The sequence below is a fragment of the Passer domesticus genome, chromosome 16 (assembly GCF_036417665.1).
Source record: "Passer domesticus isolate bPasDom1 chromosome 16, bPasDom1.hap1, whole genome shotgun sequence".
NCBI classification, from domain to species: domain Eukaryota; kingdom Metazoa; phylum Chordata; class Aves; order Passeriformes; family Passeridae; genus Passer; species Passer domesticus.
The window spans coordinates 1,911,642-1,934,625 of NC_087489.1; the positions used below are offsets into that span (position 1 = coordinate 1,911,642).

The 22,984-nt window shown below is 53.2% G+C and overlaps 2 protein-coding genes across 2 annotated transcripts; both read right to left on the reverse strand.

Annotated features, from left to right (window-relative positions):
* Positions 1-760: 760 nt before the first annotated feature.
* On the reverse strand, positions 761-20,622 carry LOC135282290 (centrosome-associated protein CEP250-like). The gene is made up of 13 exons (XM_064391920.1): positions 20,208-20,622; positions 19,242-19,289; positions 18,864-19,096; positions 18,255-18,408; positions 7,176-7,366; positions 5,752-5,879; positions 5,407-5,576; positions 4,478-4,654; positions 3,728-3,868; positions 3,314-3,457; positions 2,571-2,851; positions 1,225-1,384; positions 761-772 (listed from the first exon to the last, which is right to left on the reverse strand). Exons 1-13 carry the CDS (start codon positions 20,220-20,222, stop codon positions 761-763), a joined length of 1,854 nt encoding a protein of 617 aa, XP_064247990.1. The 5' UTR covers positions 20,223-20,622.
* On the reverse strand, positions 10,389-17,307 carry LOC135282281 (centrosome-associated protein CEP250-like). The gene is made up of 10 exons (XM_064391911.1): positions 17,239-17,307; positions 16,773-16,963; positions 15,380-15,507; positions 15,035-15,204; positions 14,106-14,282; positions 13,356-13,496; positions 12,942-13,085; positions 12,199-12,479; positions 10,853-11,012; positions 10,389-10,400 (listed from the first exon to the last, which is right to left on the reverse strand). Exons 1-10 carry the CDS (start codon positions 17,305-17,307, stop codon positions 10,389-10,391), a joined length of 1,473 nt encoding a protein of 490 aa, XP_064247981.1.
* Positions 20,623-22,984: the final 2,362 nt, after the last annotated feature.

A 22,984-nucleotide genomic window follows, 5' to 3' on the forward strand; every position in this document is an offset into this window, starting at 1 on the left:
GAGAAAAAAGCAGGAATAAAGGGGCAGGGTTCAGAGGAATAGCGGAGTGAGCAACCCAAGAGAGACAAAGGAGAGGGGATGCCTGTGCAGCCCTGCTCCAGAGAGGCCAATAGCCTGGAGGCTCTGGCAGGGCCTGGAGATTGGGGCAATGGAGCTGAGGCATCAGCTACAGCTCCTCAGCACAGACACGGCACCTGAAAGGCACCAGCTGTGCACGGGATCAGCCCCAGCACAGCCAGATGGCACTGCCAGCCACAGCATCTTTCTCAAGAGAAAGCTTTCACTGGCACTTGGATGGATAAATCTCCTGCTGGTTGTTTTTCTCCCTCTCTGCCATTTCAGGGCAGTGCGGTTTTCCTCTGCATGGGATTGAGAGATCCCCAGGGGTGAGACAGCATGGGGCAGTGGGTAGGAGAGGAGAAGCTGTACCTTGCTCACATTGCTCCAGCTGTTTCAGCAGTTCCTGATTGCGAGCCCTGAGATTGTCTCTCTCAGCCCGTGTCTTCCTCAGCTCCAGCTCCATGGCCTTACACTGTGTTGCCATGGCCTCTGCTCTTTCCTCAGAGCTCTGGAGCCTCACACACAGCTCAGACTCCTCAGTTGCCAGCTGCTTCTCTCGAGATTCTTGGCAAGCTGCCTTCTCCCTCACTGCCTCCAGCACGGCCCAGGCCTGGAAGATGGATGCACAGAGCCTCAGGGACAGGGCTGCGCCTGAGGCCATTGCGTGGCCAGTAGGGTGAACAACAAAGGAGAAATTTCTTCAAGCCAAGAACTGATGGCACAGAAGCAAGGATTGCAATGGAGACCAATGGAGACAAAACAGGGAAAGGGAGGCAATGGGCATCCTTGGGCTGCAGCTCTGAACTGGCTGTGCTGGAAGTGCCCTGCCCAGCCTGCCACAGCCACGGCTGTGTCCCCACATTGCTCAGTGCCCGGCACAGGCACCAACTCTGTGTGGGACAACACTGCTAAGAGAGGGACAGAGAAGCTCCAGAGGAGTCTGCTGCTGCTTCTCCTGCCACATTTCCTGATGGGACCCAGGAGAGGATGGGGGAGATCTTCTGCAGCAGACAGCAGATCCAGCCTTGGCCTCAGGGTGCAGCAGCAGCCCTGGGCAGAACAGGGCAGCTGTGGATGCTGCTGGGAGGGGAAAGGGGTTGGGGCCTCCAAGGCAAAGGTGCTGCTGTGTGTCCCTGGAGAAGTGGATGCCAGTGCGCAGCTTACCCGGGTGTTGAGCGCCATCAATTCTCTTCTATGCTCAGAATAGAGCTGCTCTGTCTCCTGAAGAACAGATTGACACTGAGATACGGAATTTTTCAGCACCAAGTTCTGTTCTTCCAGTCTTCTAAGGCACAGGTTCTTTTCCTCCAGAGTCAGAATCAGCCTAGAAGGGAAGCAAGCAACTCATTACTATATGACATCACATTTTAGAACCTCTTAGGACTTGCAGCACCTCAGAGAAAAACTGCTCTCTCTGATGAGGTTTGTCTAAACATCTTGGCTGTTTGTTTCCCCTGCAGTCCCAGCCCAGCATGTGCCTACTCTACTTTTGTCCCTGAAAGAACAGGCAGTTCCTGCCTACATGCCCTACCTTCCTATTGAGATGGCAATGTGAATACAAACCTAACAAAGTCTTGCAATGAAGACATTAGGGGAGAGCAACAATTTTCTTCTCACTAACCAGGCTCCAAGGCAGGGAGCTTTGGTCAGCATGGAAGAGACATTTCCTTCCCCCATCTTACACATCCACGTAGGAGGAGCAGCACCCTACAGCCAGGGGATCTCTGGCAAGTTCCCTAAGATTTACCAGCACCCATCCTACTTTCAGCTGGAGAAAGAAAAGCCAAAGTGGCAACAGAGGCTTGGAGCACAACCTGATGGAAGATGCAGAAGGTTCCAGGCAAGAAGGAGCAGCCTGCCTTTCCTTTGTCTTCTTCTTGGAAGAAGAATCTTGTGGCACTGAAGCCAGGCAGGACTTGATCAGCTGGAGGAGCCCCCCATACCTTGCTCCTGTTTCTTGCATTCTTTGCACAGTCAGAAATGCCTGGGACTGTGTAGGGTGGCAGGGACCCTGCTTGACTCCCTCCAGGCACCGGGGCACATTTGATGAGGAATGATGCAGCAGAGACATTCTTGTTTCTGGGCTGCCTCCGAGGGCAGTCTGGCCTAGATCAGCAATCAGGGCCTTAAGATGGTTCTGCCCAGAAACAGCATCAGATGCCAGGCTGATCCAGATCCCAAAGGCTTCAAGTTACAGGACCCAAGGTTGAGCTGATGAATGCATCCAATTCTTTCCAATGCAGCTCGGGCAGTGTCAACACACCCACCTATATAACACAATACCCCTAGAGGGAAAGGGCTACCCCAAAAGCCTTTGTCTTCAGAAAAACTGTAACGGAACGCTTAGAAAAAAATAAAATGAAAGACAACATCCAGGTAATGGGACGTGTCTGCACTGAGAGTTCAGAATCTGCCACTTGGGAAATGCTGCCAGAGCCCCTGGCAGGTGCAAAGATGGAAAAGAGGGAATCCATTCACTACAATCCAGAGTCCCACAGGCTTCCATTTACCTGGCTTTTTCCCTCTCTAGGGCATTGATGGAAATCTGCAATTCTGAATTCTGCTGTGCCACTTCTTCCCATCGACTCCTTTCCCTCTCCAAGTACTGCAGATGTGCTTGCAGCTCCTTCTTCTGATGTTCTGCCTCCTCCAGCAGCTTCTGGACATGCTCAACCTCCGAGAGCTTCTGCCTGGACTCTTGCTGGGCCTCCCTCACATCTTGCTGGGCTCTCTGCACAGTCTTTTCCTGGCACTCTCGGCAGGCTGCCAGCTGAGATGTCAACTCTGCCACCTCCAGTCAAACAGAACAAAGCAGTCAGAGGCCACGGCCACAGCTTGTCACTGTCAGCCACAGCACAGGCTGTGAGCAAAGGTAAAGGACAACTCTGCATTTCTCTCTGTCCTGAGAGCCCCAGATTCACAAAGGATATGGCCAACTTGTTTCAGTCTCTAAGTGGCCCACCACCAAGGGCACCGGAAAAAGCACCTGCCAAACCAAGGCTAGCAAGAAGAGGCCAGCAGGAATCCATGCTGATGGTTGCTGGCCAACAGGGCAGAGGACGAGCCCAGCTGTCCAGAGCAGCAGCTGACATTCAGCAGAGCCCTGAGTGTCCTTCAGAGCAGCTGCCATGGAGCCCCTAGAGCACGAGACAGCCCCAGGGCTCCCCCCTGCAGCCGCTGCTCCGCCGTGGAAAAGCAAGAAGGCCACAGACCCCTCACTGCATGACTGCAGTGCCACTGCTCCTTCACTCACCTGCTTTTGTAGAGCCTCCCTCTGCTCAAGGAGCAGATTAATTTCCTCTTTGAGGCCTTGCAGCTCTTCCTTGTGCCTCCTCTCTGCTGCCTGGACTTCACTGCGAGCTTCCTGCAGCTCAGCTTCCAGATTTGCCTTGATGGTCTGGCAACAAAATGCAGAGCAACTTCCTGGGATTTGCCCTCAGGCTCAGCTCTTTCCACTTGCTGCCTCAAAATCCCATTCTTTCAGCTGCTTCTTTTGGCTTCTCTACCCAGCTCTGCTTCCCCTGCAACCCTTCCTTCCCGGGGCTGAGCTCTGCAGCCTACCAGGAGCTGTGCTCCCAGGGCCTGGGGCAGCCCTTGGCTCCTCAGTCCCAGGAGCTGCCTTTTGTGCCCTTATCACTGCCCTGCCCTCCGTTGCCTGGCTACTCACACTTAGCTGCCCCTTCTCTTGCTGCTCTTGCACCTCCTGCCTGAGCTGCTGGACCTGCTGGCGGGCTCGGCTGAGCTCTCCCTGAGTTTGGAGCAGTGCCTCTGATAAAGCACTCTTCTCCTTCTGCTCTTCCAGCAGGACCTGCACAGAAGGAAAGAGCAGAGGGCTTCACACTTCTCCTGCAACACCCGTGTGGCAAGGGGCAAAGGCGGATGGGCTCACGTGCCCTCAGAGCACTTGGCTGCTGCTGCCCTGGGCCACTGCCTGCCCTGGGGGAGACACAGCTTCCCAGGAAGTGACTTAACACACAGCCCAGAAGACATCTCTGGGTTACTGTTCAGATATACCCCAGGCAAGTCTTTAAAAAGATTTTGCACTTGTCACTGCTCCTGCTGCGCCCTCCCCGTGCCCACAAAAGAAAAGTCCTCCAAACTTACTTAGGCTAGGAACACCTACCAGCACACACCAAAAGGGGAACAGAAAGAGAACACTGAAGATACCCTGAGGTGCATCTTAAAACAACAGAGCACAAGAGCAGCACAAAAATCTCAGCTGACAGCTGATGTCTCTGCCTGGCTTCCTAAGAGAGGGCTCATTCCTGGTGCCAAAGACAGCCCTGTTCAGCTTGCACCTCCCCTAATTCAATGTAAAAGACACGGAGGCCATGCTCCACACAGCCCCATATCCTGCCATCTCCCACAGCTCCTGCCTTGCAAAAAATCACACCAGTTCTCTTCTCACAATCATTACCTCTCGCTTGGCATTTTCAAATCTCATTAATTCTTCTTGTTGAGCCAGCAAGGTAGCTACTTTCTGTCTCATCTCCAACAGCACCTCCTTGTGCTCCCTCTTTCTCTCTGCCTTCTCTTTTTCCCATTGCTCCAGCATCTCCTGCATCTCTGCACGGTGCCTTTCACGTTCACCTGCCTGAGGAGGAGAGGAAAAATTTGCAAGATGAAGTCCCAGGCAAGCTCCTTGCTGAAAAATGTGAAGCTTCATCTCTCCCACAATCCCCAGCTGGAAAAGACAACAGCGATGGCTTTCTGTACTCCAGAAACCGTGTCCTGTCAGGGGATTCAAAAGGAGGCTCAGCAGGTGCAAGAATCACAGACTTGTGGAATCTCTTCTGTTGGCAAAGACCTTGCCAAGCACTGAGTCCAAGCATTGAGTCCAAGCACTCAGAAAAGGCGGTGTCACCTTCCCCTCCCTGATGCCCCAGCCACAAGGACTGGACGAGCAGGGACAATGGGCCTGTCCATGGCTTCCAGCCCAAAGCCAATCCCTCTGCCCACCATGGAAGCACAGCAAGAAAGGAACTGAGTTCCCACGCCTGCAGCCAGCAGCACTGTTGGCATCTGCTCCACGTTGGCATCTGCTCAGTGGCAGGTGGGACTCGGGGATGATCCTGCCCTGGGCTGCCACGCTTTGGGTGGGCACTGCCCAACCTGCTCTGGAACTGCTCTTACACCCTCACTGAAGCTGTGGCTGCATTTACTGTCCCAGCACCATCCCGGGGGCCTTCACGCACCTCCAAGTCCGAGCTGCTGCCTCTGCTGTCTGGACCAGCAGTGGGAGGCCTCTGCCAGAGAACTGCTGCCCTTTCACACCCTCAGCCTCTGCTTGTGCTACACCAACCCACAGGGCTGGCTTGGTCAATTCAGAAGAAAATTGGCCCCTACCAGGTCTTCCAGGAGCTTCTTTATTTCCACTTGCTGAGCTGTTCCCTGAGGCCTGAGGCTTTTGTGATGCTGCTGCTGTGCCTGCAGGAGTTCTTGAGCTGTGTCTTCCTGTTCCTCCTTCCTGAGAGCTCTCTCTGCTTCCAGCTCACCTTGCAGGCATTTCACTTGTCCTGCAAAGACCAACAGCAAGAGTCAGAGTCTTTACTGACTTTACTGACCTCAGGCCCCTTCAGTGCCTCCAGCCCCACCACTCCTAAGATGCTCTGTGGACAGAGGTGGATTTACAAGGTGCTTAGCTTCTCTAGGCATGAGCAGCACCACAAATGAAGCACACGAGGTTTTTACCTTCTATCACCTCTTTGTCCTGTGTGACTATGAGCACCTGAGCCTCCAGATGGTTCCTGGAGATCTCCAGCTGAGCTATCTGCTGCTGAGCAGCAAGCAGCCTGGATTCCAGGCTCTCCTTTGCTGATCTGCAAGTTGCAAATATGGAGAGACATGAGTTGCTTGCTCCAGACAGCCACAGCTGGATATTCCAGGATGACGTGGCTCAAGATCCCCACACCTGAGTATGGAAAATGGGTCACCTGGAAACTGGTCCAGAGAAGGCACATCTGTGCCATTTCAAGAGAGAGCAGGACCCTCTGAGGGACTGCCCAGGCCTCCCTTATGGCCTGGCACAGCACAGACTGCCCAGCCCAACTTGGCCTCCACAGCCAAACCTTCCGTTGCTGTTCCTGACCTATGACACTGGCTAGCTGTGCCCAAACAGGCTGGAGCGACGAGCAAAAGCCCAGCCCCTGCTCACAGCCCTTCTCCCATCAGCAATTCCAAGCTGCTCTGCTGGGGGACACAACAGAATCTTGTCCTGGCTGAATCCTGACTCTTTAATGCTCTTGATAATGGACATGAAGGCACATCATCTTCCAGACACCCGGTATTTAAGAGGCTTCAGAACTACTTTTCAGACACAGTAAAATCTCATGGTCATGGCAGCACTTGCAAAATATCAGAACATCTCTTTGTCTCAATGACAACTTGCTGAATGCAGAGATTGCAGTTTCAACTCCTGCAAGGTCATGGAGTAGATCTGCTGCCTTTATTTTAGTGTTGCTGGCCAAGCAGGCAGTAGCCCAAGGGACTTGTCCTTCCTGACAGAGTGAGAGGGACCATCCAAAGGGACCTTGGCCGGTTTGGCAGCTGGCTGCCCATCAACAATCAGCAAGAATCCCCAGAGGCTGTTGAGAATTCCAAAGAGCTTTCCCTGCTGTTCTCTAACCAGCTCCAGGTCCTGTCCCACACTTCTCAAGAGTGCGCTGGGAAGCAGAAATGGCTCAAGATTTTCAGCAGGAGCCTCTGGCTTCACCCTGAATGGCAGCGTGCTACTCCCAGCGTGCCAAGGGAAGGGCCTGGAATGCTGAAGGTGAAGCTTCAGTTCTGAAGATCAGGATCATGTCAAGCTACTCAGAAAGGAACAAGGGATGCCCAGAATGCCCAGAAGAAGCAGCCAAAGCCAAGAGAAACTTGAGGTTTCACTCCGCATCTGCATGGTTTAACTACTACTCAATTCAGGGCTGGGTGGATTGCTTTTGACTTCCCACAGGAGTTGCTCAGCAGCACAAAGAGGAGCCCAAGGCTCACAAGAGCTTTGCTGGCTTTAGGTGGCCCAAAAATAACCTTCAAATTGTGGCTTTTTTCTTCTTGAGATTCTTCCATATTCTGTCCACGGCATGTAAAAACATCTGAAAAGGCTCAGCTCCTGCCTTTACCTGGTCTCTGCCAGCTGCCTGGAAAGATCTTGTCGGAGCCACTCTGTGGCTGCCAGTCGGCCCTCAAGCTCAGCCTTCTGGCCCAGCAGCTCCTCCTCTCTGCATGCCTGGGCTGCTGCGTGCCCTTGGTCAGAGGATTCCCAGCTCAGCTGCTCCAGAGACCAGCTTGATGAATCCTCCTCCTGGGAAACCTGCAAGTGGGACAAGGTACAGCTGGAGCCCTTCCTCGGGAGCCCTGTGCAGAGCCAGCCAGCGCCACCTCGCAGGCAGCCAGAGGACAAGGAGCACCTGTGCTCTGGGCTCCAAGTTTCACAGCATCTGCCCTATGCAGCTCTGATAGCCTGGGCTGCCAGAAGCCCCTGGCACTGTTACCTTGGAAGTGCTGTGTTAGGCCCTGCTGCCTTGCCTGGGCCCAGACTGCTCTTTCCCAACTAACATCCCTACTCCAAACTCTGTGTTGTCACCCAAAAACACTGCCTCTTCCATAGTTGCAAATACAATTTACTCTGAGCACCAGGAGTGTAACTGATTTTCAGCCATTGATCCAAAACTCAACTCACTTTAGTCCATCACTCCAATCACCTGCTCCATTACTTCCCACATCCAATCCAAACCCCCATGGGTTGCCTCCCCTAGCACTGGCACAGGGGAAGCAGCTCCCCATGCCACAGCTTTTGGCCTGGAGCTGATTTGAACAGCAAGCTCCAGAGCTGGATTGATCATTCCAGGCATGCCAGGAAACAATCAGGCAGTCAGTGGTCTCTGGCTGGAGCCAGGCAGACAGACAAGGCTGCATGCTGCAGCCCGGGCTGCTTTACCCAAGCAGGCCTGCAGTGACAGGGACAGAGACCCACCTCTTCATGGGAAACACCACTGGAATAATTCAGGGACACTGGACTGGACTGAAAGCCAATGCCTCTGCCTGCCTGGATCTTTCCTTTCAGGATGTCCAAGTGTTTCTTCAGAGCCCCTTTGGCAATTTCACTCTTGTTCAGTGCAGCACTCAGTACTTGAGTGTTGTCCCTTAATTTCTTCAAAGCAGCAGCCCCATGCTCCGACTCCTCTTGCAGGTCTTCCCTCTCCACTGCCAAGTCTTGAGTATTTTCCTTATCATCTGGCATCTCTGGTGCAGGCATTTCATTCTCCTTTTCCAGATATCTCATGTGCTGCTGGTACAATTCCTGTTCATGTTGCCAAAAGAGGGAGAAAAAGGGTCACTCATTCCCTCTCTGAATTTGCTTTTCATACCAGATCTGGACTCCTGCTGCAGGGGCAGGCACAGGCTGCCTTTGTCACTCTCTGCCCCTCGAGATGCTGCAGACCTTTGCTGGGCCCCCTGGTGATGTTGCATCTTTCCCAGCTGGCTCAGCTCGTCCCAGCTTCCTTTCTGCCCTTCCCTGACCTCTTGCAGCTCCACTCCAGTGCTCCTTTGGGGAGGAGCTGCCAGAACTGCAGCCAGGATTTCAAGTCCACACTAAGCAGGATTCAGGCAGTGCCAGGAGGATGTGCTCTCCATCAGGGAGGAAGGGAAGAGCAAACAGCCCCATCCTTTCCTTCCCCGGGGCTGGGCTGACAGGAGTGGTTTTCCACCTCTCCTGTGCAGAGTTTCCATGGCTCCATCCCCGAGAGCCCCACTGCCCTCTCTGGGAGCAGCAATGGCCACATCAGTCTGTCATTCACTGCTGCCACTCAGGACGAGTTGTGCCCTTGCAGGCACACGTCCTGATGTGGATCAGCACTTGGCTTTCCTCTCTTCTCTCCCCACTGGCTGCTCTCAGATGGCCAAGGCCAAACACCTCTCTATCAACAGCAAACCTGGGACTCTCCCCGCTCTTTCCAGATATTTAGAAATCCAAACATGGGTTTGGACACCAGCAATTCCCCAAACCATGCAATGTCAACAGAGACAGTGAGGACATTGAGAACTAAAGCTTCTTGGGCACAGAAGCCCAGCATGGAGGAAATGTAGCACCCTCAGCATTAACTGCATTTGCCATGACTACCACATCTTTTCCTCCTTATTCAGAAGGATGCAATTAGAAGTTTTAAAAAGGAAAAAGTACTCCTTAGAACTACTAACACAAGGTCCAAACATAGCCAGGAAGGGGCCCTTTGTGGCATCTGCCAATCTCACCAGCACATCCTTCCTTTCCTTCTCCAGGTTTTCCAATTTCTTCTTCAGAGATGCCACCTCCTGACGAAGAGTCACAGCCTCTTCCTGCCTTTCCGTGGCCTCTTTGTCCAGGAGAATTTGGCGAGAGATGTTCATGGCTTCTGCCTGCACCCACTCTGCAGCAGGGAAGGGGAGAGGAGAAGGGGGCAAGCAAAGCAAAGGCAAACTGATGTGCATCCTGCAGAGACAACAGCACTGTCTTCTCTAGCGGCCTGTGTTTGCCAGGCTTTAAGCCCACAAAGGCTCCAAAGCTGACAGAAATGAAGGAAACTTCCCCCCAGAGAAAAAAGCAGGAATAAAGGGGCAGGGTTCAGAGGAATAGCGGAGTGAGCAACCCAAGAGAGACAAAGGAGAGGGGATGCCTGTGCAGCCCTGCTCCAGAGAGGCCAATAGCCTGGAGGCTCTGGCAGGGCCTGGAGATTGGGGCAATGGAGCTGAGGCATCAGCTACAGCTCCTCAGCACAGACACGGCACCTGAAAGGCACCAGCTGTGCACGGGATCAGCCCCAGCACAGCCAGATGGCACTGCCAGCCACAGCATCTTTCTCAAGAGAAAGCTTTCACTGGCACTTGGATGGATAAATCTCCTGCTGGTTGTTTTTCTCCCTCTCTGCCATTTCAGGGCAGTGCGGTTTTCCTCTGCATGGGATTGAGAGATCCCCAGGGGTGAGACAGCATGGGGCAGTGGGTAGGAGAGGAGAAGCTGTACCTTGCTCACATTGCTCCAGCTGTTTCAGCAGTTCCTGATTGCGAGCCCTGAGATTGTCTCTCTCAGCCCGTGTCTTCCTCAGCTCCAGCTCCATGGCCTTACACTGTGTTGCCATGGCCTCTGCTCTTTCCTCAGAGCTCTGGAGCCTCACACACAGCTCAGACTCCTCAGTTGCCAGCTGCTTCTCTCGAGATTCTTGGCAAGCTGCCTTCTCCCTCACTGCCTCCAGCACGGCCCAGGCCTGGAAGATGGATGCACAGAGCCTCAGGGACAGGGCTGCGCCTGAGGCCATTGCGTGGCCAGTAGGGTGAACAACAAAGGAGAAATTTCTTCAAGCCAAGAACTGATGGCACAGAAGCAAGGATTGCAATGGAGACCAATGGAGACAAAACAGGGAAAGGGAGGCAATGGGCATCCTTGGGCTGCAGCTCTGAACTGGCTGTGCTGGAAGTGCCCTGCCCAGCCTGCCACAGCCACGGCTGTGTCCCCACATTGCTCAGAGTCCGGCACAGGCACCAACTCTGTGTGGGACAACACTGCTAAGAGAGGGACAGAGAAGCTCCAGAGGAGTCTGCTGCTGCTTCTCCTGCCAGATCTCCTGATGGGACCCAGGAGAGGATGGGGGAGATCTTCTGCAGCAGACAGCAGATCCAGCCTTGGCCTCAGGGTGCAGCAGCAGCCCCGGGCAGAACAGGGCAGCTGTGGATGCTGCTGGGAGGGGAAAGGGGTTGGGGCCTCCAAGGCAAAGGTGCTGCTGTGTGTCCCTGGAGAAGTGGATGCCAGTGCGCAGCTTACCCGGGTGTTGAGCGCCATCAATTCTCTTCTATGCTCAGAATAGAGCTGCTCTGTCTCCTGAAGAGCAGATTGACACTGAGATACGGAATTTTTCAGCACCAAGTTCTGTTCCTCCAGTCTTCTAAGGCACAGGTTCTTTTCCTCCAGAGTCAGAATCAGCCTAGAAGGGAAGCAAGCAACTCATTACTATATGACATCACATTTTAGAACCTCTTAGGACTTGCAGCACCTCAGAGAAAAACTGCTCTCTCTGATGAGGTTTGTCTAAACATCTTGGCTGTTTGTTTCCCCTGCACTCCCAGCCCAGCATGTGCCTACTCTACTTTTGCCCCAGAAAGAACAGGCAGTTCCTGCCTACATGCCCTACCTTCCTATTGAGATGGCAATGTGAATACAAACCTAACAAAGTCTTGCAATGAAGACATTAGGGGAGAGCAACAATTTTCTTCTGACTAACCAGGCTCCAAGGCAGGGAGCTTTGGTCAGCATGGAAGAGACATTTCCTTCCCCCATCTTACACATCCACGTAGGAGGAGCAGCACCCTACAGCCAGGGGATCTCTGGCAAGTTCCCTAAGATTTACCAGCACCCATCCTGCTTTCAGCTGGAGAAAGAAAAGCCAAAGTGGCAACAGAGGCTTGGAGCACAACCTGATGGAAGATGCAGAAGGTTCCAGGCAAGAAGGAGCAGCCTGCCTTTCCTTTGTCTTCTTCTTGGAAGAAGAATCTTGTGGCACTGAAGCCAGGCAGGACTTGATCAGCTGGAGGAGCCCCCCATACCTTGCTCCTGTTTCTTGCATTCTTTGCACAGTCAGAAATGCCTGGGACTGTGCACGGTGGCAGGGACCCTGCTTGACTCCCTCCAGGCACCGGGGCACATTTGATGAGGAATGATGCAGCAGAGACATTCTTGTTTCTGGGCTGCCTCCGAGGGCAGTCTGGCCTAGATCAGCAATCAGGGCCTTAAGATGGTTCTGCCCAGAAACAGCATCAGATGCCAGGCTGATCCAGATCCCAAAGGCTTCAAGTTACAGGACCCAAGGTTGAGCTGATGAATGCATCCAATTCCTTCCAATGCAGCTCGGGCAGTGTCAACACACCCACCTATATAACACAATACCCCTAGAGGGAAAGGGCTACCCCAAAAGCCTTTGTCTTCAGAAAAACTGTAACGGAACGCTTAGAAAAAAATAAAATGAAAGACAACATCCAGGTAATGGGACGTGACTGCACTGAGAGTTCAGAATCTGCCACTTGGGAAATGCTGCCAGAGCCCCTGACAGGTGCAAAGATGGAAAAGAGGGAATCCATTCACTACAATCCAGAGTCCCACAGGCTTCCATTTACCTGGCTTTTTCCCTCTCTAGGGCATTGACGGAAGTCTGCAATTCTGAATTCTGCTGTGCCACTTCTTCCCATCGACTCCTTTCCCTCTCCAAGTACTGCAGATGTGCTTGCAGCTCCTTCTTCTGATGTTCTGCCTCCTCCAGCAGCTTCTGGACATGCTCAACCTCCGAGAGCTTCTGCCTGGACTCTTGCTGGGCCTCCCTCACATCTTGCTGGGCTCTCTGCACAGTCTTTTCCTGGCACTCTCGGCAGGCTGCCAGCTGCGATGTCAACTCTGCCACCTCCAGTCAAACAGAACAAAGCAGTCAGAGGCCACGGGCACAGCTTGTCACTGTCAGCCACAGCACAGGCTGTGAGCAAAGGTAAAGGACAACTCTGCATTTCTCTCTGTCCTGAGAGCCCCAGATTCACAAAGGATATGGCCAACTTGTTTCAGTCTCTAAGTGGCCCACCACCAAGGGCACCGGAAAAAGCACCTGCCAAACCAAGGCTAGCAAGAAGAGGCCAGCAGGAATCCATGCTGATGGTTGCTGGCCAACAGGGCAGAGGACGAGCCCAGCTGTCCAGAGCAGCAGCTGACATTCAGCAGAGCCCTGAGTGTCCTTCAGAGCAGCTGCCATGGAGCCCCTAGAGCACGAGACAGCCCCAGGGCTCCCCCCTGCAGCCGCTGCTCCGCCGTGGAAAAGCAAGAAGGCCACAGACCCCTCACTGCATGACTGCAGTGCCACTGCTCCTTCACTCACCTGCTTTTGTAGAGCCTCCCTCTGCTCAAGGAGCAGATTAATTTCCTCTTTGAGGCCTTGCAGCTCTTGCTTGTGCCTCCTCTGTGCTGCCTGGACTTCTCTGTGAGCTTCCTGCAGCTCAGCTTGCAGATTTGCCTTGATGGTCTGGCAACAAAATGCAGAGCAACTTCCTGGGATTTGCCCTCAGGCTCAGCTCTTTCCACTTGCTGCCTCAAAATCCCATTCTTTCTGCTGCTTCTTTTGGCTTCTCTACCCAGCTCTGCTTCCCCTGCAACCCTTCCTTCCCGGTGCTGAGCTCTGCAGCCTACCAGGAGCTGTGCTCCCAGGGCCTGGGGCAGCCCTTGGCTCCTCAGTCCCAGGAGCTGCCTTTTGTGCCCTTATCACTGCCCTGCCCTCCGTTGCCTGGCTACTCACACTTAGCTGCCCCTTCTCTTGCTGCTCTTGCACCTCCTGCCTGAGCTGCTGGACCTGCTGGCGGGCTCGGCTGAGCTCTCCCTGAGTTTGGAGCAGTGCCTCTGATAAAGCACTCTTCTCCTTCTGCTCTTCCAGCAGGACCTGCACAGAAGGAAAGAGCAGAGGGCTTCACACTTCTCCTGCAACACCCGTGTGGCAAGGGGCAAAGGCGGATGGGCTCACGTGCCCTCAGAGCACTTGGCTGCTGCTGCCCTGGGCCACTGCCTGCCCTGGGGGAGACACAGCTTCCCAGGAAGTGACTTAACACACAGCCCAGAAGACATCTCTGGGTTACTGTTCAGATATACCCCAGGCAAGTCTTTAAAAAGATTTTGCTCTTGTCACTGCTCCTGCTGCGCCCACCCCGTGCCCACAAAAGAAAAGTCCTCCAAACTCACTTAGGCTAGGAACACCTACCAGCACACACCAAAAGGGGAGCAGAAAGAGAACACTGGAGATACCCTGAGGTGCATCTTAAAACAACAGAGCACAAGAGCAGCACAAAAATCTCAGCTGACAGCTGATGTCTCTGCCTGGCTTCCTAAGAGAGGGCTCATTCCTGGTGCCAAAGACAGCCCTGTTCAGCTTGCACCTCCCCTAATTCAATGTAAAAGACACGGAGGCCATGCTCCACACAGCCCCATATCCTGCCATCTCCCACAGCTCCAGCCTTGCAAAAAATCACACCAGTTCTCCTCTCACAATCATTACCTCTCGCTTGGCATTTTCAAATCTCATTAATTCTTCTTGTTGAGCCAGCAAGGTAGCTACTTTCTGTCTCATCTCCAACAGCACCTCCTTGTGCTCCCTCTTTCTCTCTGCCTTCTCTTTTTCCCATTGCTCCAGCATCTCCTGCATCTCTGCACGGTGCCTTTCACGTTCACCTGCCTGAGGAGGAGAGGAAAAATTTGCAAGATGAAGTCCCAGGCAAGCTCCTTGCTGAAAAATGTGAAGCTTCATCTCTCCCACAATCCCCAGCTGGAAAAGACAACAGCGATGGCTTTCTGTACTCCAGAAACCGTGTCCAGTCAGGGGATTCAAAAGGAGGCTCAGCAGGTGCAAGAATCACAGACTTGTGGAATCTCTTCTGTTGGCAAAGACCTTGCCAAGCATTGAGTCCAAGCATTGAGTCCAAGCACTCAGAAAAGGCGGTGTCACCTTCCCCTCCCTGATGCCCCAGCCACAAGGACTGGACGAGCAGGGACAATGGGCCTGTCCATGGCTTCCAGCCCAAAGCCAATCCCTCTGGCCACCATGGAAGCACAGCAAGAAAGGAACTGAGTTCCCACGCCTGCAGCCAGCAGCACTGTTGGCATCTGCTCCACGTTGGCATCTGCTCAGTGGCAGGTGGGACTCGGGGATGATCCTGCCCTGGGCTGCCACGCTTTGGGTGGGCACTGCCCAACCTGCTCTGGAACTGCTCTTACACCCTCACTGAAGCTGTGGCTGCATTTACTGTCCCAGCACCATCCCGGGGGCCTTCACGCACCTCCAAGTCCAAGCTGCTGCCTCTGCTGTCTGGACCAGCAGTGGGAGGCCTCTGCCAGAGAACTGCTGCCCTTTCACACCCTCAGCCTCTGCTTGTGCTACACCAACCCACAGGGCTGGCTTGGTCAATTCAGAAGAAAATTGGCCCCTACCAGGTCTTCCAGGAGCTTCTTTATTTCCACTTGCTGAGCTGTTCCCTGAGGCCTGAGGCTTTTGTGATGCTGCTGCTGTGCCTGCAGGAGTTCTTGAGCTGTGTCTTCCTGTTCCTGCTTCCTGAGAGCTCTCTCTGCTTCCAGCTCACCTTGCAGGCATTTCACTTGTCCTGCAAAGACCAACAGCAAGAGTCAGAGTCTTTACTGACTTTACTGACCTCAGGCCCCTTCAGTGCCTCCAGCCCCACCACTCCTAAGATGCTCTGTGGACAGAGGTGGATTTACAAGGTGCTTAGCTTCTCTAGGCATGAGCAGCACCACAAATGAAGCACACGAGGTTCTCACCTTCTATCACCTCTTTGTCCTGTGTGACTGTGAGCATATGAGCCTCCAGATGGTTCCTGGAGATCTCCAGCTGAGCTATCTGCTGCTGAGCAGCAAACAGCCTGGATTCCAGGCTCTCCTTTGCTGACCTGCAAGTTGCAAATACGGAGGGACATGAGTTGCTTGCTCCAGAAGCCCATAGCTGGAGGTTCCAGTATGATGTGGCTCAAGATCCCCACACCTGAGTATGGAAAATGGGTCACCTGGAAACTGGTCCAGAGAAGGCACATCTGTGCCATTTCAAGAGAGAGCAGGGCCCTCTGAGGGACTGCCCAGGCCTCCCTTATGGCCTGGCACAGCACAGACTGCCCAGCCCAACTTGGCCTCCACAGCCAAACCTTCCGTTGCTGTTCCTGACCTATGACACTGGCTAGCTGTGCCCAAACAGGCTGGAGCGACGAGCAAAAGCCCAGCCCCTGCTCACAGCCCTTCTCCCATCAGCACTTCCAAGCTGCTCTGCTGGGGGACACAACAGACTCTTGTCCTGGCTGAATCCTGACTTTTTACTGCTCTTGATAATGGATATGAAGGCACATCATCTTCCAGACACCCGGTATTTAAGAGGCTTCAGAACTACTTTTCAGACACAGTAAAATCTCATGGTCATGGCAGCACTTGTAAAAAATCAGCAAATATCATTGTCTGAATGACAACTTGCTGAATGCAGAGATTGCAGTTTCAACTCCTGCAAGGTCATGGAGTAGACCTGCTGCCTTTATTTTAGTGTTGCTGGCCAAGCAGGCAGTAGCCCAAGGGACTTGTCCTTCCTGACAGAGTGAGAGGGACCATCCAAAGGGACCTTGGCCGGTTTGGCAGCTGGCTACCCATCAACAATCAGCAAGAATCCCCAGAAGCTGTTGAGAATTCCAAAGAGCTTTCCCTGCTGTTCTCTAACCAGCTCCAGGTCCTGTCCCACACTTCTCAAGAGTGCGCTGGGAAGCAGAAATGGCTCAAGATTTTCAGCAGGAGCCTCTGGCTTCACCCTGAATGGCAGCGTGCTACTCCCAGCGTGCCAAGGGAAGGGCCTGGAATGCTGAAGGTGAAGCTTCAGTTCTGAAGATCAGGATCATGTCAAGCTACTCAGAAAGGAACAAGGGATGCCCAGAATGCCCAGAAGAACCAGCCAAATCTAAGAGAAACTTGAGGTTTCACTCCGCATCTGCATGGTTTAACTACTGCTCAGTTCAGGGCTCGGTGGATTGCTTTTGACTTCCCACAGGAGTTGCTCAGCAGCACAAAGAGGAGCCCAAGGCTCACAAGAGCTTTGCTGGCTTTAATCGTCAGGAAAATAACCTTAACATTGTGGCTTTTTTCGTCTTGAGAACTCATCCATATTCTCAGCTCCTGCCTTTACCTGGTCTCTGCCAGCTGCCTGGAAAGGTCTTGTCGGAGCCACTCTGTGGCTGCCAGTCGGCCCTCAAGCTCAGCCTTCTGGCCCAGCAGCTCCTCCTCTCTGCATGCCTGGGTTGCTGCGTGCCCTTGGTCAGAGGATTCCCAGCTCAGCTGCTCCAGAGACCAGCTCGATGGCTCTTCCTCCTGGGAAACCTGCAAGTGGGACAAGGTACAGCTGGAGCCCTTCCTCGGGAGCCCTGTGCAGAGCCAGCCAGCGCCACCTCGCAGGCAGCCAGAGGACAAGGAGCACCTGTGCTCTGGGCTCCAAGTTTCACAGCATCTGCCCTATGCAGCTCTGATAGCCTGGGCTGCCAGAAGCCCCTGGCACTGTTACCTTGGAAGTGCTGTGTCAGGCCCTGCTGCCTTGCCTGGGCCCAGACTGCTCCTTCCCAACAAACATCCCTATTCCAAACTCCATGTTTTCTTACAAAAACATCTTCCACAACTGCCACTTGGCTAACAAAATTTCCCTCTGGATCTATTTCAGTGATGGACATTTTCAGGGAGACTGGGGAAGACAATTTTCGTTTGTGAGTGAAGGGAGAATATGCAGCATTTCCTCTTTCAGGAACAAAACCCACCTCCAAGCATATTCAAAGCAACTCTGCAAGGAGAGGATGCTTGGAAGGGAAACAGCTCTTGTGCTGGGCAGACATTTAGTGACTGATGGACGTCTGGCTGATGTGGCCAAAGCACAACCTCTGCTGTTCATTTGCCACACCTACCACATTGCCCAGACCTGAGACTGCCTGACAGAGACCATCAGAAACAAAGCCTTCTCTTGCAGCTATCCTGTAACACCCAATCCAAACCTGCTCTGGCACAGCTTGGGGCTCTTTCCCCTTCTCCTGGCCCTTGTTCCCTGGAAGCAGAGCCTGACCCTCACCTCACTGCAGCTTCCTGTCACAGGGAGTTGTAGAGAGCAAGAAGGTGCCCCCTGAGCCTCCTTTTCTCCAGGCTGAGCCCACCAGCTCCCTCAGTCACTCCTGGTCACATCTGTGCTCCAGACCCTTCCCCTGCTCTCTTCCCTGTATTAGAGGCTCTGTGGCTGCCCAAAGCAAGACAATTTGCCAAATCATGCAACACTTTGCTGATGAACATGCATATCCCTGGCTGAGGAATGCGTGTGCCATCTTGAGCCAGGTGTGCACAGCAGTGTGCCTGTCTTCTACTGCCAGGAACAGCATCTGGGCTGATCTGGCTGCCGCAACTCCCACTCTCACAGGAGCTGCCTAGCAATAAGGTGTTCAGAGCCGTGCTAACATCATCCCTCTTGCTCCAGCAGATCCCTCTGAAGCTGCAAGTCCTCCAACGTCTGCCTCTTGACTTCCAGCTGGCTCTGCAATGATGGCTCTTCTCCCTTGAGTGCAGCCAAGTCCTCCACTGCACAAGAAGGAGCAAGAGAAGTTTCCAAGGGAAAACCAGTGTCATTTCCAAAACCAACCTCCATCCAGTCCTGCTGCTCTGCCTTTTCCTCCTGGGCTGACGCTTCCTTCCGCTGTTTGGTGTTCTGCTGGTGCAGACGCAAGGCTCCTGGCTCCGGGATTCCAGTGCATTGCAGCAGCATTTCCCTGGACTTCTCAAGGTTTGCACAGTCACTGCAGAGACAAGGCTCAGTCAGAAGAACCAAGAGGCCTGAAGAGTCAGCAATGCCATTCTCAGCACTCCAGGATGGAGCTGGGAGCAGTGGGCTAAGGAAGACCTTGCTCTTTCCCTCCCAAGGAAATCCTCCAGGGACAAAGGGAAAGGAAGGCAGGAATTTGCCTTCCTTCAGTGAGAAGCAGGGGCTGGGCAGGGGTGCACAAAGAACAGAATTCAGGGAAGCAAGACAGTGAGAAGAAGGAGTCTTCTATTTCAACATGGCTCTGCATCTCCCAGACAGCCTAGGGAGTCACAGTAGAGCATGAAAAACCCAGACAGGATGAGGCTCAAGGGCCACACTGAGGCCTACACATGGTAGGCAGGTGATTTCTTCACCTAGGACACCTCTGACCTCCCAGACCTGGAAGCAGATTGCCTCTGGAACACAGGAGGGGGAGGAGGAAATGCTCACCTTCTGATTTCTTCTAGCAGAGTGTCTATGAGCTGGTATTGGCCTCTGATCCTCTGGGTACTCTCCTCCATTTGATCAAATTGTTGCCACATGCGCACACAATTCTCTGTAGCTTCCCGAACCAATTGACAGGGATGCTGTTTGTCAGTGGATGTCTGAGTTGAGAGGATGTTCCCAGGATTGTCGGTGCAGATGTTGGAATTGGCCATGCTGTCACGGTTGTCTACCAGCACCTGAAAGCCCACATCCAGCTGTTAGTCAGGTATTCTGTTCCTCTTGCAAAGTAGCACTGAGATGCCTCTTCTGATCCCACAAGAGCCAGTGTCCATTCATGGAGAAGCAGTTTCCAAATGCCAGCCAGCTCAGCACTTTACTCACCTCAGGGGCTCTGGAGGAACGTCCCTGGTGAGAAAGCCCTCGAGCTCCCTGCAAGGGCACAGGGAAGAGCACACTCAGACTGCATGGCTGCCCCTCAGGCAGTTGCCTCTAAGTGCTTCCCAGCCTATCCCAGAGCACAGCAATTCCAGCTGAGCTCTTCCTCCCCTCCTTGGCAATATCTTCAGCCCAGTACTTTGACAGCAGCACAAACAAACATGCTGGAAGGTGTCTCTTTACTTGTAAGAACACCAGAAGGGGAGTTGCCCAGAGCCCAATCCAACCTGGCCATGAACACTCCCAGGGATCCAGGAGCAGCCACAGCTTCTCTGGGCAGCCTGTGCCAGGGCCTCAGCACCCTCAGAGGGCAGAATTCCCTCCCAACATCCCATCCATCCCTGAGCTGTCTTGCTTAGAATCCTTCTCCTGTCCCTGCAAGCCCCTGGCTTAATTCCCTCTCCAGCTCACTTGCAGCCCTTTCATGCATTGCAAGGGGCTCTAAGGTCACCCTGGAACCTTCTCCAGCCTGGACAACCCCAACTCTTGCATCCGTTTCCCTTGGCAAACGCGCTCCAGCCCTTGGAGCATCTTCCTGTCATCCTTGTGGCCTCCTCTGCGCCACTGGGAGATGTCTGGGAGAAACCCATTCTTGACTCTGGGAAGTGCTGAGGACACACTGTAATTTGGGTGAGGGGAAGGCAATGAAAACTGCTCTCTTGTTTGTGCCTGTGGCCTCCAGTGGGACAAGGACAGAGGAGGAGATGTGGCTGTGCTCTGGGATGGCCAGGAGCCCCCTATTCCCTCCCAGGGCTGTCCCCAGGGCAAGCACCAAAGCTGCTGCCAGCTCTGCAACAGCCAACCGTTAATCCCTTGCTATTGCCAAAGGGAACTGTTCCCCGAGGCACAGCCCAGGCCCACCCAGGCCCCTGCTGGCCTTGGCACAAGGAGAGCAGTGGCTTTCTCACTCACCCGCCGGGTCTCCATCTGCCCCTTCCACAAGAAGCGAGAAAATACCAGTGACCAAAGGCCCTTGGTCTTGGCAGGGCTTAAACCCCAGTGACCAAAGGCCCTTGGCCTTGGCAGGGTTCAAACCCCAAGATCCAAAGGCCCTTGGCCTTTGCAGGGTTCAAACCCCGATATCCAAAGGCCCTTGGCCTTTCTAGGGTCTAAACCCCAGTGACCAAAGGCCCTTGGCCTTTGCAAGATGTAAACACCAATATTCAAAGGTTCTTGGCCTTTGCAGGGTCAATAGCACAATATCAAAGTGCCGTTGGCCTTTGCAAGGTCCAAGCCCCAAAATTCACGAGCTGTTGACAGCTCCAGGGTCCAAACCCCAATAGCCAGGAGCTGCTGCTTGTTGCCAGGATGCAAGCCCCAACATTCCATGGCCTTTGTGATGGCTGCCAGGATGCAAGCCCCAACATTCCATGGCTTTTGTGATGGTCCCAAGAGCAGCATTCCAGGGGCTGTTGGAGGGGCCCTCCCTGGCTCTCCCCCCATCCCAGCTCTCTGCTGGTCCTGGCACTGGCCCTGCCTCCCCTGGGTCCCCAGAGCCCTCCTGGGCTGCTGGGCAGGGACCTGGCTCATAACAGGAGTTCAAAGTTGCTGCTCCAGACAGTTTTGAAGGCTCAGCATTCTCAAGGCCTGCAGGCTCTTTAGGGATGCTCTTAGTTCCTGAGTCACGGGAATTCTTCTGTCTTCCCTGACAAAGGGCACATGGAAGAAAAAGCCCAAAAAGGCTCTTGGTGCTTACAGATATTCATGGGAAGTCAAGCTTTTCCTTTAGAACAGCCAGATGCGGAGGAAAAATGGTGTTTCAGGGGCTTTTCAAATTTCAACAGAGAAATGCCAGTGTTTAAGGCTCATAGAAAAGATTAAGAACACTGAGACAACCACAAGTGCATTTTTTATCTCTACTCTCTGTTTGGCAATATATCACTAGGTCTTGTAGGCAGATGAAAAGCCTTGCTGTTTACATCACAGATTCCTCACTAGGAACAGATCTTCAAGAACCAAATGGGTCTGCTTGCAGAAGCTTTGGCAGGTATTTTTTGCCCTCATCTTCCACAGTATTCATCTGTGTACTAGGGAGGATTTTTGTGCCCCAGTTGACAGGAATTGGCTTCTGAGCAGGGCACAAATCCTGCGTGGAAGAGAAGAGCTGCACCTGCCTTCTGTAAGACCTGTCTCTCCAGAGACAGATGGCCCAAGGATGTCACTGCCAAGTTAAGATTCAGAGACCAATGCAGCTTCAAGTCTCTGCTTCACAAGAGCAGCTTTGGGCTCCTTCAGCACAGCTGCAAAGGAGCAGGACAGCTCCTGGTGAAGGTGTCACAGCTCCAGCCTGGTCCTTGCACAGCTCTCAGTGTAGTTCTGCTGGTGCTGTCGGTCTCGGGCCAGCTGTGACTGCAGCAGGGACACCTGAAAGAGGCACAAGGCCCGGCTCAGACAAGCCCACGCTGCCAGGAGCACCTGCAGCCCCACGGTACCGGCTCTTGGGGCACACACAGCCTCCAACTCCAGCCCTCAGCAACACTCTGCCCTTGGGCAAGGGGAAAGGAACAGGCTCCCAGACACAACAGAGCTCAGAAGATCAACAAGTCCAGTTCAAGGCTGGCAAACCCTTTCCATGACCATCCCTCAGCCACCACAGGTCTGTTACAGAGACTTCCAATGGGATTTAGGAACCCAGCTCTGCTTTCCAAAGCACACATTTGGGCCACCAACCCTTTTCTCCACAGGCTGTGCATCAGCACAAGGGCTGCTGCTCCCCTGAGCTCCTGGAGGACTCTTCTACTTGAGCTGCTGGACCCCCAGCCCAGGCATGAGGGGAATGTGGTGGTTGGGTTCTTTTTGTTGCTTTCATGAGGCATTTGAGCACTCCAAGCCCCATTTTACACATCCCCATTGTGAAAAACGAGGTTCACTCTCCTGTAAAAATTTAAATTTGAAGAAAGGACAATAAGAGACCAAGAAAATAAAGCAAAGGTTTTGCAGCTGGGTTCTTGGCAGTCAGCCAACAGCACATCTGCCATTTCAAAGATATCGTTTACATACCCTTTGTATTGCATCAGCCTACTGCATGTTCATAAACATATACGTATATTTAAACTTGTCCCCAAACTAATTTATTTGTTCCAAGAATTGTTTAGCATGGCTCCTCCTCAGGGCCACCTTTTCAGAGCATGTGCATTTTGTGGCTGTGGTTTTAGTCTGCCCTTGTTATCACCTCCTCTTTGGGCTTTGGTCCATTTTTTCTACAGACGGTGGGAGCGGATAATTGGCATGTCAGCAGCAGGGGTCTCCATCATACATTCATTGAATGCTACCCCAACCAAGCAGGCCATTTAACACAAGCATCCTATATCAGCTATTTCACTACTATGTCTAGGTTTAGTTAACAGAAAAAAGCCCTGTATTCTTATAGCAAAGTTACTCTAGCATACATACAGAATCCATCTTAATATTTGCAAAAACACAATTCTAATATGTATTCATAACAATACTTTTCCCAACAGCACCCACATCTGCACCCCTCAGAGCTGAACAGAGGGGCGGGGGTTTGGTTCCACTGGGGTCTCACAGAAACTTTGGACACAATGTATGACATCTTAGTGTCCCACATGCCAATGCAAAGTGACTCTGAAAGGCAGAGACATAGTCTGAACAGGACACAGTGACACTGGTGCTAAGCGTGGCTGTGTGACACAGACGAGGAAGGTGTGGGCCAGGGCACGAATGCTGCT

Bases quoted from the DNA above. Each gene is read 5' to 3' on its own strand.
- LOC135282281 (XM_064391911.1), bottom strand. From the start codon at position 17,307: ATGTCCATCACTGAAATAGATCCAGAGGGAAATTTTGTTAGCCAAGTG. The intron at 16,964-17,238 runs GTAAGAAAACAT...TCCCACTTGCAG, and splicing joins CAGTTGTGGAAGATGTTTTT to GTTTCCCAGGAGGAAGAGCC. The intron at 15,205-15,379 runs GTGAGAACCTCG...TGGTCTTTGCAG, and splicing joins GGACAAAGAGGTGATAGAAG to GACAAGTGAAATGCCTGCAA.
- LOC135282290 (XM_064391920.1), bottom strand. The intron at 18,409-18,863 runs GTGAGCATTTCC...TTGTCTCTGCAG, and splicing joins CTGCTAGAAGAAATCAGAAG to TGACTGTGCAAACCTTGAGA. The intron at 4,655-5,406 runs GTAGGGGCCAAT...TCTCCTCCTCAG, and splicing joins AGAAGCTCCTGGAAGACCTG to GCAGGTGAACGTGAAAGGCA.